The sequence below is a fragment of the Pristiophorus japonicus genome, chromosome 7 (assembly GCF_044704955.1).
Source record: "Pristiophorus japonicus isolate sPriJap1 chromosome 7, sPriJap1.hap1, whole genome shotgun sequence".
NCBI classification, from domain to species: Eukaryota; Metazoa; Chordata; class Chondrichthyes; family Pristiophoridae; genus Pristiophorus; species Pristiophorus japonicus.
Window position 1 is genome coordinate 194854672 of NC_091983.1, and position 17944 is coordinate 194872615.

At 46.9% G+C, this 17944-nt stretch overlaps 1 protein-coding gene across 4 annotated transcripts in view; it reads right to left on the minus strand.

The window, feature by feature from the left end:
• Positions 1-17944, minus strand: part of ak9 (adenylate kinase 9) — a 702269-nt gene that overhangs the window by 44267 nt on the left and 640058 nt on the right. For all 4 annotated transcript variants that reach the window (XM_070885675.1, XM_070885673.1, XM_070885672.1 and 1 more), the window contains one exon: positions 17799-17897. In XM_070885675.1, coding sequence (XP_070741776.1) covers positions 17799-17897 — 99 coding nt within the window. The remainder of the gene's footprint in view (positions 1-17798; positions 17898-17944) is intronic.

Here is a 17944-nt window from a genome sequence, read left to right on the forward strand (position 1 = left end):
CTTGCAGGGAACATTAAGACGGATTGCAAAAGTTTCTATAGATATGTAAAGAGAAAAAGATTAGTAAAGACAAACGTAGGTCCCCTGCAGTCAGAATCAGGGGAAGTCATAACGGGGAACAAAGAAATGGTGGACCAATTGAACAAGTACTTTGGTTCGGTATTCACTGAGGAGGACACAAACAACCTTCCGGATATAAAAGGGGTCGGAGGGTCTAGTAATGAGGAGGAACTGAGGGAAATCCTTATTAGTCGGGAAATTGTGTTGGGGAAATTGATGGGATTGAAGGCCGATAAATCCCCAGGGCCTGATGGACTGCATCCCAGAGTACTTAAGGAGGTGGCCTTGGAAATAGTGGATGCATTGACAGTCATTTTCCAACATTCCATTGACTCTGGATCAGTTCCTATGGAGTGGAGGGTAGCCAATGTAACCCCACTTTTTAAAAAAGGAGGGAGAGAGAAAACAGGGAATTACAGACCGGTCAGCCTGACATCGGTAGTGGGTAAAATGATGGAATCAATTATTAAGGATGTCATAGCAGTGCATTTGGAAAGAGGTAATATGATAGGTCCAAGTCAGCATGGATTTGTGAAAGGGAAATCATGCTTGACAAATCTTCTGGAATTTTTTGAGGATGTTTCCAGTAGAGTGGACAAGGGAGAATCAGTTGATGTGGTATATTTGGACTTTCAGAAGGCTTTCGACAAGGTCCCACACAAGAGATTAATGTGCAAAGTTAAAGCACATGGGATTGGGGTAGTGTGCTGACATGGATTGAGAACTGGTTGTCAGACAGGAAGCAAAGAGTAGGAGTAAATGGGGACTTTTCAGAATGGCAGGCAGTGACTAGTGGGGTACCGCAAGGTTCTGTGCTGGGGCCCCAGCTGTTTACACTGTACATTAATGATTTAGACGAGGGGATTAAATGTAGTATCTCCAAATTTGCGGATGACACTAAGTTGGGTGGCAGTGTGAGCTGCGAGGAGGATGCTATGAGGCTGCAGAGTGACTTGGATAGGTTAGGTGAGTGGGCAAATGCATGGCAGATGAAGTATAATGTGGATAAATGTGAGGTTATCCACTTTGGTGGTAAAAACAGAGAGACAGACTATTATCTGAATGGTGACAGATTAGGAAAAGGGGAGGTGCAACGAGACCTGGGTGTCATGGTACATCAGTCATTGAAGGTTGGCATGCAGGTACAGCAGGCGGTTAAGAAAGCAAATGGCATGTTGGCCTTCATAGCGAGGGGATTTGAGTACAAGGGCAGGGAGGTGTTCCTACAATTGTACAGGGCATTGGTGAGGCCACACCTGGAGTATTGTGTACAGTTTTGGTCTCCTAACCTGAGGAAGGACATTCTTGCTATTGAGGGAGTGCAGCGAAGGTTCACCAGACTGATTCCCGGGATGGCGGGACTGACCTATCAAGAAAGACTGGATCAACTGGGCTTGTATTCACTGGAGTTCAGAAGAATGAGAGGGGACCTCATAGAAACGTTTAAAATTCTAACGGGGTTAGACAGGTTAGATGCAGGAAGAATATTCCCAATGTTGGGGAAGTCCAGAACCAGGGGACACAGTCTAAGGATAAAGGGGAAGCCATTTAGGACCGAGATGAGGAGGAATTTCTTCACCCAGAGAGTGGTGAACCTGTGGAATTCTCTACCACAGAAAGTTGTTGAGGCCAATTCACTAAATATATTCAAAAAGGAGTTAGATGAAGTCCTTACTACTAGGGGAATCAAGGGGTATGGTGAGAAAGCAGGAATGGGGTACTGAAGTTGCATGTTCAGCCATGAACTCATTGAATGGTGGTGCAGGCTAGAAGGGCCAAATGGCCTACTCCTGCACCTATTTTCTATGTTTCTATGTTTCTATGTAACAGGCAGTTATTTATCATGCAAGGCTTTTTAAGGGGTGAAAGCATGTATGGATGTGAGTGAAGAACCACTCAAAAATGAAGGCTGGGATTGTAAAGGGTGCTAACCTACACCATAGGCATTGATGGTAAGCAGTTCTACAACTTTAACAAAATATAAGGTAGAGGCCATTGTAAGTGGTGGATATGCTTAGCAGTGTGCATTGTTAGAAGGTATGGCTGGCTTTTCTTACCTTGTCTGATCTGCTAGTATCATGAAGTTTTTTCTGGCACTTAATGGCCATGCATGGGGTGCCCAAACTACCTTGGCCACCTTATTTCCCTGCTCCTGGGGCCGGAATTAATAACTAAAAACAAAATCTGATTAATTAAATACATTAGAGATGGCAGGACAGTCAGTGTGTTTCTGCCGTTGTTTGTGGGAGCTGGTTGACCCCCATTGAGGTCCATCATGACCACATCTGCAGCAAGTGTCTGCAGCTAGAGGAACTTAGGCTCCGCATTGATGAGCTGGAATCCAAGTTGCAGACACTACGACACATCAGGAAGGAGGAGAGTTACCTGGACGCCGCGATCCAGGAACTAGCCACACCAATTAGAGTAATTAATTCAAATTCGATCCATGGTCAGGGGTATGACTATGAGTGAGGAAGGTATGGGGACTCAGGATGAAACGATGGAGGAGCCTCAGCCCTTGTCCAAGAGGTTTGAGGCTCTTCCTCCCTGTGTGGACGAGAGCAGGGACTGCAGGGAGGATGAGCAAACTGACCACAGCACTGTGGTACAGGGAGCCATTCAAGTGGGGGGGGGGGGGAGTAAAAAAAAAAGAAACTTTGCAGTGGTAGGGGACAGTATCATTAGAGGGATAGATAAGGTTCTCTGCAGCCGAGAGCGTGAGTCCCGAAGGCTGTGTTGTGTGCCCGGTGCCAGGGTTAAGGACATCTCCTCAGGGCTGGAGAGGAACTTGGAATGGGAGGGGGAAATTTGGCCCACATGGGTACCAACAACATAGTTAGGACAAAGAAAGAGGTTCTGCTGAGGGATTATGCGCAGCTAGGGGCCAAATTAAAAAGCAGAACCACAAAAGTAATAATCTCTGGATTACTACTTGAGCCATGAGCAGATTTGCTTCGGGTAAATAAGATCAGAGAGTTAAACATGTGGCTCAAAGACTGGTGTGGGAGAAATTAGTTTTGGTTCGTGGGATACTGGCACCAGCACTGGGAGGTAGTTGTTCCGTTCCGACGGGCTCCACTTAGACCGTGCTGGGACTAGGGTCCTGGTGAATTAAATAACGAGGGCTGTAAAGATTCCTTTAAACTAATTAGTGGGGGCGAGGGGGGAGGGTTCAGGTGAGCGAAAATTTTAAAAGTCAAAGAATAAGGAGAAAGCAATAGAGCAGGGTACCTTTGGGGGAAATGAAAACCAGAGAGTGTGCCAGGAAGACCAGAAAGTATAAACATAAAGGTGAATCAGAAAGTGGGGTCAAAGCAGGAAAAAATGGTAAAACAACAAATTTAAAAGCTCTTCAGCTGAATCCACATAGCATTCGTAACAAAATAGATGAGTTGACGACACAAATGGGTATGATCTAATAGCCATTACAGAGACATGGTTGCAAGGTGACCCAGACTGGGAACTAAATATTCAGGGTATTTGACAATTCGGGAGCACAGACAGAAAGGAAAAGAAAAGGAAAATGACTCCAGGGTGACCAAGGCTGGGAACTCAATATCCAGAGGTATTCAACATTCAGGCAGGCTAGACAGAAAGGAAAAGGAGGTGGGGTGGCATTGCTGGTTAAAGAGGAATTTAATGCAATAGTAAGGAGGGACATTAGCTTGGATGATGCGGAATCAGTATGGGTGGAACTACGAAATACCAAAGGGCAGAAAACGCTAGTGGAAGTTGTGTACAGACCACCAAACAGTAGTAGTGAGGTTGGGGACAGCATCAAACAAGAAATTAGGGATGTGTGCAATAAAGGTACAGTAGTTATCATGGACGACTTTAATCTACATATAAATTGGGCTAACCAAACTGGTAGCAATATGGTGGAGGAGGATTTCCTGGAGTGTATTAGGGATGGTTTTCTAGACCAATATGTCAGGGAACCAACGAGAGGGCTGGCCATCCTAGACTGGGTGATGTGTAATGAGAAAGGGCTAATGAGCAATCTTGTTGTGCAGGACCCTTAGAGAACAGTGACCATGATATGGTAGAATTCTTTATAAAGATGGAGAGTGACACAATTAATTCAGAGACTAGGGTCCTGAACTTAAGGAAAGGTAACTTCGATGGTATGTGACGAGAATTGGCTAGAATAGACTGGCGAGGGATACTTGAAGGGTTGACGGTGGATAGGCAATGGCAAACATTTAAAGTTCACATGGATGAACTTCAGGAATTGTACATCCCTGTCTGGAGTAAAAATAAAATGGGGAAGGTGGCTCAACTGTGCATAACAAGGGAAATTAAGGATAGTGTAAAATCCAAGGAACAGGCATATAAATTGGCCAGAAAAAACAGCAAACCTGAGGACTGGGAGAAATTTATAATACAGCAGAGGAGGACAAAGGGTTTGATTAGGAGGAGGAGAATAGAGTATGAGAGGAAGCTTGCTGGAAACATAAAAACTGACTGCAAAAGCTTCTATAGATATGTGAAGAGAAAATGATTAGTGAAAACAAATGTAGGTCCCTTGCAGTCAGTTTCAGTTGAATTTATAATGGGGAACAAAGAAATGGCGGACCAGTTAAACAAATACTTTGGTTCTGTCTTCACGAAGGAAGACAAAAGTAACCTTCCGGAAATACGAGGGGACTGAGGGTCTGGTGAGAAGAAGGAACTGAAGGAAATCCTTATTAGGCGGGAAACTGTGTTAGAGAAATTGAAGGGATTGAAGGCCGATAAATCCCCGGGGCCTGATGGTCTGCATCCCAGAGTACTTAAGGAAGTAGCCCTATAAATAGTGGATGCATTGGTGATCATTTTCCAACAGTCTATCGACTCTGGATCGGTTCCTATGGACTGGAGGGTAGATAATGTAACACCACTGTTTAAGAAAGGAGGGAGAGAGAAAACGGGTAATTATAGACCGGTTAGCCTGACATCGGTAGTGGGGAAAATGTTGGAATCAATCATTAAAGATGAAATAGGAGCACATTTGGAAAGCAGTGACGGGATCAGTCCAAGTCAGCATGGATTTATGAAAGGTAAATCCTGCTTGACAAATCTTCTAGAATTTTATGAGGAACATAACATAAGAATTAGGAACAGGAGTAGGCCATCTAGCCCCTCGAGCCTGCCCCGCCAGTCAATAAGATCATGGCTGATCTGGCCGTGGACTCAGCTCCACTTACCCACCCACTCCCCGTAACCCTTAATTACCTTATTGGTTAAAAATCTATCTATCTGTGATTTGAATACATTCAATGAGCTAGCCTCAACTGCTTCCTTGGGCAGAGAATTCCACAGATTCACAACCCTCTGGGAGAAGAAATTCCTTCTCAACTGGGTTTTAAATTGGCTCCCCCGTATTTTGAGGCTGTGCCCCCTAGCTCTAGTCTCCCCGACCAGTGGAAACAACCTCTCCGCCTCTATCTTGTCTATCCCTTTCATTATTTTAAATGTTTCTATAAGATCACCCCTCATCCTTCTGAACTCCAACGAGTAAAGACCCAGTCTACTCAATCTATCATCATAAGGTAACCCTCTCATCTCCGGAAGCAGCCTAGTGAATCATCTCTGTACCTCCTCCAAAGGCAGTATATCCTTCCTTAAGTAAGGTGACCAAAACTGCACACAGTACTCCAGGTGCGGCCTCACCAATACCCTGTACAGTTGCAGCAGGACCTCCCTGCTTTTGTACTCCATCCCTCTCGCAATGAAGGCCAACATTCCATTCGCCTTCCTGATTACCTGCTGCACCTGCAAACTAACTTTTTGGGATTCATGCACAAGGACCCCCAGGTCCCTCTGCACCTCAGCAAATAATATTCCCTTTTACTGTGTTTTTTCCCAAGGTGGATGACCTCACACTTTCCGACATTGTATTCCATCTGCCAAACCTTAGCCCATTCGCTTAACCTATCCAAAACTCTTTGCAGCCTCTCTGAGTCCTCCACACAACCCGCTTTCCCACTAATCTTTGTGTCATCTGCAAATTTTGTTACACTACACTCTGTCCCCTCTTCCAGGTCATCTATGTATATTATAAACAGTTGTGGTCCCAGCACCGATCCCTGTGGCACACCACTAACCACCGATTTCGAACCCGAAAAGGACCCATTTATCCCGACTCTCTGCTTTCTGTTCGCCAGCCAATTCTCTATCAGGTGTAACTGGTAGAGTGGACAAGGAAGAACCAGTGGATGTGGTGTATTTGGACTTTCAAAAGCCTTTTGACAAGGTCCCAGACAAGAGATTGGTGTGCAAAATTAAAGCACATTGTATTAGGGATAGTGTACTGATGTGGATAGAGAACTGGTTAGCAGACAGGAAGCATAGAGTCGGGATAAGCGGGTCCTTTTCAGAATGGCAGGCAGTGACTAGTGGGGTTCTGCAGGGCTCAGTGCTGGGACCCCAGCTATTTACAATATACATTAATGATTTGGATGAGGGAATTGAGTGTAATATCTCCAAGTTTGCAGATGACACTAAGCTGGGTGGTGGTGTGAGCTGTGAGGAGGACACTAAGAGGCTGCAGGGTGACTTGGACAGGTTAGGTGAGTGGGCAAATATGTGGCAGATGCAATATAATGTGGATAACTGTGATGTTATCCACTTTTGTGGCAAAAACACAAAGGCAGAATATTATCTGAATGGCGGCAGATTAGGAAAAGGGGAGGTGCAACGAGACTTGGGTGTCATGGGACATCAGTCATTGAAAGTTGGCATGCAGGTACAGCAGGTGGTGAAGAAGGCAAATGGTATGTTGGCCTTCATAGCTAGGGGATTTGAGTATAGGAGCAGGGAGGTCTTACTGCAGTTGTACAGGGCCTTAGTGAGGCCTCGCCTGGAATATTGTGTTCAGTTTTGGTCTCCTAATCTGAGGAAGGACGTTCTTGCTATTGAGGGAGTACAGCGAAGGTTCACCAGACTGATTCCCGGGATGGCAGGACTGACATATGAAGAGAGACTGGATCGACTGGGCCTGTATTCACTGGAGTTTAGAAGGATGATGTCATGTATGTAACCACAATGCAGCACACTGTATTACTGTATATACTCAACCTAGATGCACACCTTGACCACAAGGGATGAACTTGTGGGAGACACTCCTTACCTGATCACACAGGTATAAAAAGGGAGGTCCCACGCAGGGTCATTGTCTTTGGAGTCCTGTGAATGAAGAGTTAAGGTCACTGAGTGACCTTGTCCCCAGAATGTGCCTCGTGTGGTTTCATACTGTAGAGTAAGGACTTTACATTGGCGTCGAGAAACGGGAATTCACGACCCACGAGAATGGCCACCGGTAGCAGAGGAACGGTACGGTGTTGGGGAAGACTGGGACGATTTTGTCGAAATGCTTCAGCAAAGCTTCGTTACGAAAGGATGGCTGGGGGATGCAGCGGTCGACAAGCGAAGGGCTCATCTTTTGACCAGCTGCGGACCAAAGACTTATGCGCTTATGAAGGACTTATTAGCACCCGAAAAGCCGGCGGACAAAGCCTTTGAAGAACTTAGCAAATTGATCGGGGAGCACCTCAAACCGGCAAGTAGCATACATATGGCCCGACACAGATTCTACACCCACCGACGTCGTGAAGGACAGAGCATACCGGACTTCGTAGCGGACCTCCGGCGTTTGGCCAGCCTCTGTAAATTCAGAGATGCCTGCAGGGGGGAGATGCTAAGGGACTTCTTTATCGAGGGCATCGGTCATGCGGGAATTTTCCACAAATTAATTGAGACCAAGGATTTGACCTTGGAAGCGGCAGCGTTGATAGCTCAAACTTTCATGGCGGGGGAGGAAGAGACAAAAATCATATATGCGTGCAATTCTGCCTCTAACGTGGCGATCGATCAGGGAGTCAACATCATCAATGCGACTCAGAGTCCTGCAGGCAGGCAGGGGCAGTCCGACACTCCCCAGGCAGCAATAGACCCCAGAGTAGGACTTCAACAGAGACAATGGCAGGCTGAACGGACATTCACGCCATCACAGTGGACAATGCGGCCCGGGATGGGGCCATTGACACCCACCAATAGGGTACTTAAGAGCAGTCAAAGGGGCAGTCAGCGCGGAATGCCTGGCCATAGTCCCTTTGTTCCCAACAATGGAAACTTTAACTCATGCTGGAGGTGTGGGGAAAAACACTCAGCTAGATCTTGCAGATTTCAACAGTTGTCTACAGGAACTGCAATCTCAGTGGCCACTTAGCTCGAATGTGCAGGAAGTCTGCAACCAGACTAATATATGAGGCGGATGGACCAGAAGAGGGTTCTTTGAGGCAGAATGATTTTTGGGGCAAATCGATGGACGGCGAGGTTCAGCGGGTCCATGTGGCGAATATTCACAATTCATACACCAAAACGCCACCAATGATGATGAGGGTTTAAAGAGATGGTATCCCAGTATGCATGGAGCTGGACACTGGGGCCAACCAGCCACTCATGGGCGTTCAGCAATTTGAGAAGCTATGGCCACTTAAAGCCAGTAGACCCAAATTAGCATGTATTGAGACACAGTTACGGACTTACACTAAAGAAATCATTCCGGTGCTAGGCAGTGCAATGTTGGCTGTCACACACAATGGGTTAGTGAATCGGCTGCCGCAATGGATTGTCCCGGGCAATGGTCCCACACTATTGGGGAGGAGCTGGTTAGCCGAGATGAACTAGAAATGGGGGGATGTTCACGCAATGTCATCTGTGGAGAGAAGTTCGTGCTCACAAGTCCTACAACAATTCGATTCACTATTCCAGCCTGGCGTCGTGACTTTCAAAGGCACTAAAGTAGTGATACACATCACCCCGGATGCCAGGCCAGTGCACCACAAAGCTAGAGCGGTGCCGTATGTGATGCGGGAAAAGATTGAGAGCGAATTGGACCGGCTGTTGAATTCAGCGACTGGGGAGCCCCATCATTCCTGTCCTAAAAGCGGATGGCTCTGTCTGGATCTGTGGCGACTACAAGGCCACCATCAATCGGGTGCCCCTGCAAGATCAATACCCGCTCCCGAGAGCAGAGGACCTCTTCGCCACGCTGGCAGGTGGCAAGCTGTTCACCAAGTTGGGCCTCACTTCAGCCTATATGACCCAGGAACTGGTCGACGAATCTAAACTACTTGTCATGTATTTCACCATCTTGCAATGACTATAAGTATGTAACTGTAACTCATGCATACTGTTCCTGTACCCTTGTAATGCACATCCTGACCACAGGGAGTGAGCTCCTCACCTGGGCTTCCAGGTATAAAAGGGGAGGTTCCACCCAGGATCAGCACTCTTTAGTCCTGTGAATAAAGTGAAGGTCACAGAGTGACCGTGTCTGATATGTCCATGCCTCGTGTGAGTTTGTAACAAGGTGCAGAGACACAACATCTGGCGACGAGGATGGGATCAATGGGAATTGCCCAGTCGCTGAATTCAACGGGTGAAATTATGCCCTCTCTGAGCAGCCTGTCCAGTTCACTTTCAATTTTTTCACGCATCACGCACAGCACCGCTCTGGCTTTGTGGTGCACTGGTCTGGCGTCTGGAGTGATGTGTATCACTACGTTGGTGCCCTTGAACGTTCTGACACCGGGTTGAAAGAGTGACTCGAATTTTTGCAATACCTGCGAGCATGAACTTCGCTCCACGGGTGAAATGGCGTGCACATCCCCCCATTTCCAATTCATCTCAGCTAGCCAACTCCTCCCCAAGAGTGCGGGGCCATTTCCCAGAACAATCCAGAGTGGCAGCCAGTTCTGTGATCCATTATGCGTTACCACCAAGTTTGCACTCCCCAGCACTGGGATGATCTCTTTGGTGTACATACGGAGCTGCATCTCAATGTGTTCCAATATGGGCCTGCTAGCTCTGTGTGGCCATAGTCTCTCAAATTGTTGGGCGCTCATGAGGGACTGGCTAGCTCCGGTATCCAGCTCCATGTGCACCGGGATGCCATTCAGTAAGACTTTCATCATCATGGGTGGCGTTTTGGTGTATAAGCTGTGGACGTCAGCCACATGAACTCTCTGAACTTCAGTATCCATGGTTGTTCCCCAGGCCTCATCCTGCAATTCAGACCCCTCATCTAGTTCCTCTGTCTCGCAGACTAGCCTCGCTATGGCCTTTTTGCACATCCTGGCCAGGTGTCCCTTGACATTACAAATCCTACAGGTGTAAAGTTGGAACCTGCAGATTTTTGCACTGTGTCTGCTCCCACATCTCCAGCATGAGCTGAGATTGCTGTTAACAAAAGGACTATTCCCAAGCATTCCTCTCTGATGGCGCTTTTGGCTGTTTCTAAGCACTCTGATGGGGGATGTTAATTGTCCCATCACAGGATGTATTGTTCCTCGTGATTGCGTGAATTGCTGATCCCCTTTCCATTGTCCCTGTTGTCAGGAGGTTGTTGCTACCTGGGTGGTGTCGAATTGCCCTTGCCTGCCTGCCTGGACGGTATCGAATTGCCCTTGCCTACCTGTGGGGTTCTGTGTCATTTTTATAATATTGATTCCCTGGTTCAACGCAACTTTAAAACCAGGGCTGTGTGCGTAGATTAGCTTGGTCTCCTCTTCCCCTTCCATAAAGGTCTGAGCTATCAACGCCGCCCCTTCTAAAGTCAAATCCTTAGTCTTTATGAGCTTCCTGAAAATGCCAGCATGATTAATGCCCTCGATGAAAAAGTCCCTTAACATCTCCCCTCTGCAGGCATCGGAGAACTTACAGAGACTGGCCAAACGCCGCAGTTCCGCCACGAAGTCCGAGATGTTTTGACCCTCCCGACGCCGGTGAGAGTAGAACCGGTGCCGGGCCATGTGTACGCTACTTGCCGGCTTGAGATGCTCACTGATCAGCTGGCTGAGCTCTTCGAAGGACTTGTCCGCTAGCTTTTGGGGTGCGAGCAGGTCTTTCATTAGCGCATACGTCTGTGGACCATAGCTGGTCAGTAGATGCGCCCTCCGTTTGTCAGCCGCTGCCTCTTCCAGCCAGTCCTTTGTGACAAAGCTCTTTCCACAAAGTCGTCCCAGTCCTCACCCACACAGTAGCGTTCCTCTGTGCTGCCGGTGGCCATCCTCGTGGTTCGGTGATTCCCGTTTCTCGTCGCCAGATGTTCCCGTCCTCAAAGCAGGTGGCTCGGTCAGGATTTGTGCAAAGCCACCATCAACCGAGTGTCGCTGCAAAACCAATACCCGCTCCCGAGAGCGGAGGACCTTTTTGCCACGCTGGCAGGTGGTGAGTTGTTCACGAAGCAGGACCTCACTTCGGCCTACATGACTCAGGAACTGGCTGAAGAATCCAAGTTTCTGACCACCATCACGACACACAAAGGATTATTTGTTTACAATAGGTGCCCGTTTGGCATTCGTTCGGCAGCGGCTATCTTTCAGCAAAGCATGGAAAGCTTGCTCAAGTCCATCACTGGAATGATCGTGTTCCAAGATGACATCCTTATAATGGGTCGAGACACTGAGGAATACCTCCGCAACCTGGAGGAGGTGCTACGCCAATTGAAACGGGTAGGCCAGCGGCTGAAAAAGGCCAAGTGCGTGTTTTTGGCCCCAGAGGTCGAGTTCCTGGGCCGGAGGGTTGCCGCAGATGGGATCCGGCCCACTGAATCAAAAACTGAGGCGATTCGCCGGGCGCCCAGGCCCGGCAACACGTCGGAGTTGCGATCATTCCTGGGACTCTTGAACTATTTTGGGAACTTCCTGTCGAACTTAAGCACATTGTTGGAGCCGTTACACATGCTCCTCCGTAAAGGTTGTGAATGGTCAAGAAAGGGCTTTCAATAAGGCGAGGAACCTGCTATGTTCCAACAAACTGTTGACTTTGTATAACCCCAGTAAAAAACTGGTTTTAACATGCGATGCGTCATCCTACGGGGTTGGGTGTGTTTTGCTGCAGGGTAACGATGACGGCCGACTCCAACAGGTGGCTTACGCCTCCAGGTCGCTCTCCCAGGCAGAGCGTGGATACGGCATGGTCGAGAAGGAGGCACTCGTGTGTGTGTACGGTGTGAAAAAGATGCACCAGTACCTTTTCGGTAGACGTTTCGAGCTAGAGACGGACCATAAGCCGTTAACATCCTTGTTGTCCAACAGCAAGGCTGTCAACGCTAATGCGTCAGCTCGCATACAGCGATGGGCCCTCATGCTGGCTGCGTATGACTACACCATACGGCACTGGCCAGGCACCGAAAATTGCGCTGACGTGCTCAACAGGCTCCCACTGGCCACCACCGAGGGGGCGTCGGAGCAGAGCACCAAGATGGTCATTGAGGCTTTTGACACTGCAGGCTCCCCCATCACAGCCCGCCAGATCAAACTCTGGACCAACAGGGACCCCCTCCTATCCATGATAAAGAAATGTGCCCTGACTGGGGACTGGGCGCATGCACACATGGCATGCCCCGAGGAAGTCAGGCCGTTTCAGAGATGGCTGGATGAACTCTCTGTCCAAGCCAACTGCCTGTTGTGGGGCAGCCGGGTAGCCATGCCCCAGAAAGGGAGGGAAGCGTTCATCAGGGAACACAGCGTGCACACTGGCATTATGTTAATGAAGGCCATTGCTCGGTCACACATGTGGTGGCCAGGGATTGACTCAGACCTGGAACACTGGGTTCGCAGATGCACGACGTGTGCCCAGCTGGGCAATGCCCCCAGGGAGGCCCCACTCAGCCCGTGGCCCTGGCCCACCAGGCCATGGTCATATATTCACGTGGACTTTGCGGGCCCGTTCATGGGAAAAATGCTCCTGATCGTTGTCGATGCATACTCGAAGTGGATCGAGTGCATCATATTGAACTTGTGCACGACATCCATCACTGTGGAGGGTCTGCGTACGGTTTTCGTGACCCACGGCTTGCCAGACATCCTGGTCAGCGATAATGGCCCGTGTTTTACCAGCCATGAATTCCAGGAGTTTATGTTGGGCAATGGGATCAAGCACGTCCAGACAGCGCCATTCAAGCCGGCCTCCAGTACAAACTGGACGGTCTGCACCTGGGCAGGACCGGAACCAATGTCCCAGGGGGAGTGTTTGCTCGTGCTGTTGGGGAGGAGTTAAACTAATATAGCAGGGGGATGGGAACCAATGCAGGGAGACAGAGGGAAACAAAATGGAGACAGAAGCAAAATGGAGACAGAAGCAAAAGACAGAAAGGAGATGAGTAAAAGTGGAGGGCAGAGAAACCCAAGGCAAAAAACAAAAAGGGCCAATGTGCAGCAAAATTCTAAAGGGTCAAAGTGCAATAAAAAGGCATGCCTGAAAGCTCGGTGCCTCAATGCGAGGAGTATTCGGAATCCAGGAGAGGGCTCTGAGCTAGTTAGAGTGGGTGAGAGCACAGATGAACAGGACCCCAAGAAAGAATGCAAAAGGCAGGAGGCAACAGAGCAGAGTAGCACTGGGGTAAGTGTAAACCACAAGGTGATAGGAAGGGACAATATGTATGAATATAAGGGGGCTGCAGGAGGGGTCAAAACTAAAAATCATGGTTTAAAAACTAGTATTAAAACACTCTACCTAAACGCACGCAGCATTCGAAATAAAGTAAATGAGTTGACGGCACAAATAATTACAAATGGGTATGATTTGGTGGCCATTACAGAAACGTGGTTGCAGGGTGGCCAAGACTGGGAATTAAACATACAGGGGTATCTGACGATTCGGAAAGATAGACAAGAAGGGAAAGGAGATGGGGTAGCTCTGTTAATAAAGAATGATATCAGGGCAGTTCTGAGAGACGATATTGGCTCTACTGAACAAAATGTTGAATCATTGTGGGTGGAGATTAGAAATAGTAAGGGGAAACAGTCACTGGTGGGCGTAGTTTATAGGCCCCCAAATAATAACTTCATGGTGGGGCGGGCAATAATCAAGGGAATAATAGAGGCACGTGAAAAAGGAACGGTAGTAATCATGGGGGATTTTAACCTACATATCGATTGGTCAAGTCAAATCATACGGGATAGCCTGGAGGAGGAATTCATAGAATGCATACGGGATTGTTTCTTAGAACAGTATGTTACAGAACCTACAAGGGAGCAAGCTATCTTAGATCTGGTCCTGTGTAATGAGATAGGAATAATAAACGATCTCCTAGTAAAAGATCCTCTCGGAATGAGTGATCACAGTATGGTTGAATTTGTAATACAGATTGGGGGTGAGGAAGTAGTGTCTCAAACAAAGGGGACTACAGTGGGATGAGGGCAGAGTTGGCTCAAGTAGACTGGAAACACAGACTAAACGGTGGCACAATAGAGGAACAGTGGAGGACTTTTAAGGAGCTCTTTCATAGTGCTCAACAAAAATATATTCCAGTGAAAAAGAAGGGTGGTAAGAGAAGGGATAACCAGCCGTGGATAACCAAGGAAATAAAGGAGAGTATCAAATTTAAAAACCAATGCATATAAGGTGGCCAAGGTTAGCGGGAAAATAGAAGAGTGGGAAAATTTTAAACGACAGCAAAGAATGACTAAGAAAGCAATAAAGAAAGGAAAAATAGATTACGAAGGTAAACTTGCGCAAAACATAAAAACGGATAGTAAAAGCTTTTACAGATAAATAAAATGGAAAAGAGTGACTAAAGTAAATGTTGGTCCCTTAGAAGATGAGAAGAGGGATTTAATAATGAGAAATGTGGAAATGGCTGAGACCTTAAACAATTATTTTGCTTCGGTCTTCACAGTGGAAGACACAAAAACCATGCCAAAAATTGCTGGTCACAGGAATGTGGGAAGGGAGGACCTTGAGACAATCACTATCACTAGGGGGGTAGTGCTGGACAAGCTAATGGGACTCAAGGTAGACAAGTCCCCTGGTCCTGATGAAATGCATCCCAGGGTATTAAAAGAGATGACGGAAGTTAAAGCGGATGCATTCGTTATAATCTACCAAAATTCTCTGGACTCTGGGGAGGTACCAGCAGATTGGAAAGCAGCTAATGTAACCCCTCTGTTTAAAAAAAGGGGCAGACAAAAGGCAGGTAACTATAGGCCAGTTAGTTTAACATCTGTAGTGGTGAAAATGCTTGAAACTATCATTAAGGAAGAAATAGCGGGACATCTAGATAGGAATAGTGTAATCAAGCAGATGCAGCATGGATTCATGAAGGGGAAATCATGTTTAACTAATTTACTGGAATTCTTTGAGGATATAACGAGCATGGTGGATAGAGGTGTACCGATGGATGTGGTGTATTTAGATTTTCAAAAGGCATTCGATAAGGTGCCACACAAAAGGTTACTGCAGAAGATAAAGGTACGCGGAGTCAGAGGAAATGTATTAGCATGGATAGAGAATTGGCTGGCGAACAGAAAGCAGAGAGTCGGGATAAATGGGTCCTTTTCGGGTTGGAAATCGGTGGTTAGTGGTGTGCCACAGGGATCGGTGCTGGGACCACAACTGTTTACAATATACATAGATGACCTGGAAGAGGGGACAGAGTGTAGTGTAACAAAATTTGCAGTGACACAAAGATTAGTGGGAAAGCGGGTTGTGTAGAGGACTGCAAAGAGTTTTGGATAGGTTAAGCGAATGGGCTAAGGTTTGGCAGATGGAATACAATGTCGGAAAGTGTGAGGTCATCCAGCTTGGGGAAAAAAAACAGTAAAAGGGAATATTATTTGAATGGGGAGAAATTACAACATGCTCCGGTGCAGAGGGACCTGGGGGTACTTGTGCATGAATCCCAAAAAGTTAGTTTGCAGGTGCAGCAGGTAATCAGGAAGGCGAATGCAATATTGGCCTTCATTGCGAGAGGGATGGAGTACAAAAGCAGGGAGGTCCTTCTGCAACTGTATAGGGTATTGGTGAGGCCGCACCTGGAGTACTGCGTGCAGTTTTGGTCACCTTACTTAAGGAAGGATATACTAGCTTTGGAGGGGGTACAGAGACGATTCACGAGGCTGATTCCGGAGATGAGGGGGTTACCTTATGATGATAGATTGAGTAGACTGGGTCTTTACTCATTGGAGTTCAGAAGGATGAGGGGTGATCTTATAGAAACATTTAAAATAATGAAAGGGATAGACAAGATAGAGGCAGAGAGGTTGTTTACACTGGTCGGGGAGACTAGAACTAGGGGGCACAGCCTCAAAATACGGGGGAGCCAATTTAAAACCGAGTTGAGAAGGAATTTCTTCTCAGAGGGTTGTGAATCTGTGGAATTCTCTGCCCAAGGAAGCAGTTGAGGCTAGCTCATTGAATGTATTCAAGTCACAGATAGATAGATTTTTAACCAATAAGGGAATTAAGGATTACGGGGAGCGGGCGGGTAAGTGGAGCTGAGTCCAGGCCCAGATCAGCCATGATCTTCTTAAATGGCGGAGCAGGCTCGAGGGGCTAGATGGCCTACTCCTGTTCCTAATTCTTATGTTCTTATCTAGGGTCCCAGATGAGGCCGGAAGGTCCAGCTGAAGAGTGCCCCGTCGCGGGGCTGCTGGGTTCTCCCTCTTGGAAAATAATTGCTGTACCTCAACCCCCTTTGTAAAGGGCTGCTTTAAAATTCCAAAAATAAAGTCTCTCCACCCTCGCCCAACACATCAATTGGAATTCCTAACACCCATTCTCTGGATAGTACCCGGCTTTTTTGATGGGAAGGTGTTGAAAATAGGGAGGAGTGGACTACGGGTCATAGATTTTTCAGGTCAAAGTTTCTTCATAAACACCACAGGGTAAACTAATTAATTGTGCAACAGGTGTTCTGGAATTTGGCTAGAGGCGAGCATGCTTTTTGAAGGGACTGTAGGTCAGCAAATTGTGGCTATAGTGTTGTATCCCCATCAATTACCTGTGCTCCCTTTGAGTGTGGCTCCCCACTGGGATTACAGGATTGGGTATGTACATGCACATCACAATTTTATAGAAAGAGAGAAAGGGTAAATGGCAATATACCCTCCAGTTGACGCGGTCACTACAGTAATAATAACAAAAATCCAACCTGCAACCTTAGACAAGGTAAAGAAGCTCCTAATGCCCTATCCCTGCTCAGTTATCCCATCACCACCAACAATTTACTGTGGTCCTGAAGAGTGTAACATTATTACATTAGTATATACAACTCTGCGAACAGAATAATTAAATTGGCCGTGAGTAATTACATTGCCTCCGATCCTAAAATAAAATGCCCGTATACCTGGTGGTCCGGGAGGTGCGGAGATTCACGGTCCTGGCTCCGGCTACCTGTGGGTAGAAGCCCATGTATCTTCGGGGTGCATGCGATTTGCAAGCTCCCCTGGGATCACGTGGGCTAGCCCAAGCAATAAAAGAAGGGAATCCCCATTCATGCTTATGGGGATTTCTTATGTATGGAATTCCCATAAGCATGAATGGGAGTACCCCCAAAAATACATCTACATTTCAAATTTTTTAAAAATTACATATTTGAATTTAATTAAAATGGCATTTAATTAAATATTTAAAACAAAGATTTAATTTTTTGCAAAATAAATTTACATGTTTTAAATGGGTTAAAAATAAACGTACCTTTTTTGTACAGGTTTTTTCATGTATTTGATACCATTTTATTTTTATGGTTTTTGAAACTTTTACGCTGGTAAAAGCAGGCCATAAGCTTTTATCAGGCGCAAGAAGTTCACTGGCATTCGCTGGGCAAATAGCCCATCACTCTGCCGCGGATGCCTTTTTACCGGGCGCGCGAAAACCTGGAACTTGTGCAGCCCCTATATTTTGTCTCTGTACTCAAAATATTTGATAATGAGGACATTGAGATGAATATATTATTCAGAAGCACTTACCGCATAAATTTATTAAGGTGTTCCTCATCCTGAAAAAGATATACTTTGTCTCTGTACTCCACAGCATAATCAATGTGTCCAGGGACCAATTCTTCATATCTGATAGAACCAAAACAGCAGTGAGAACTACTTCTCTATCGAGACAC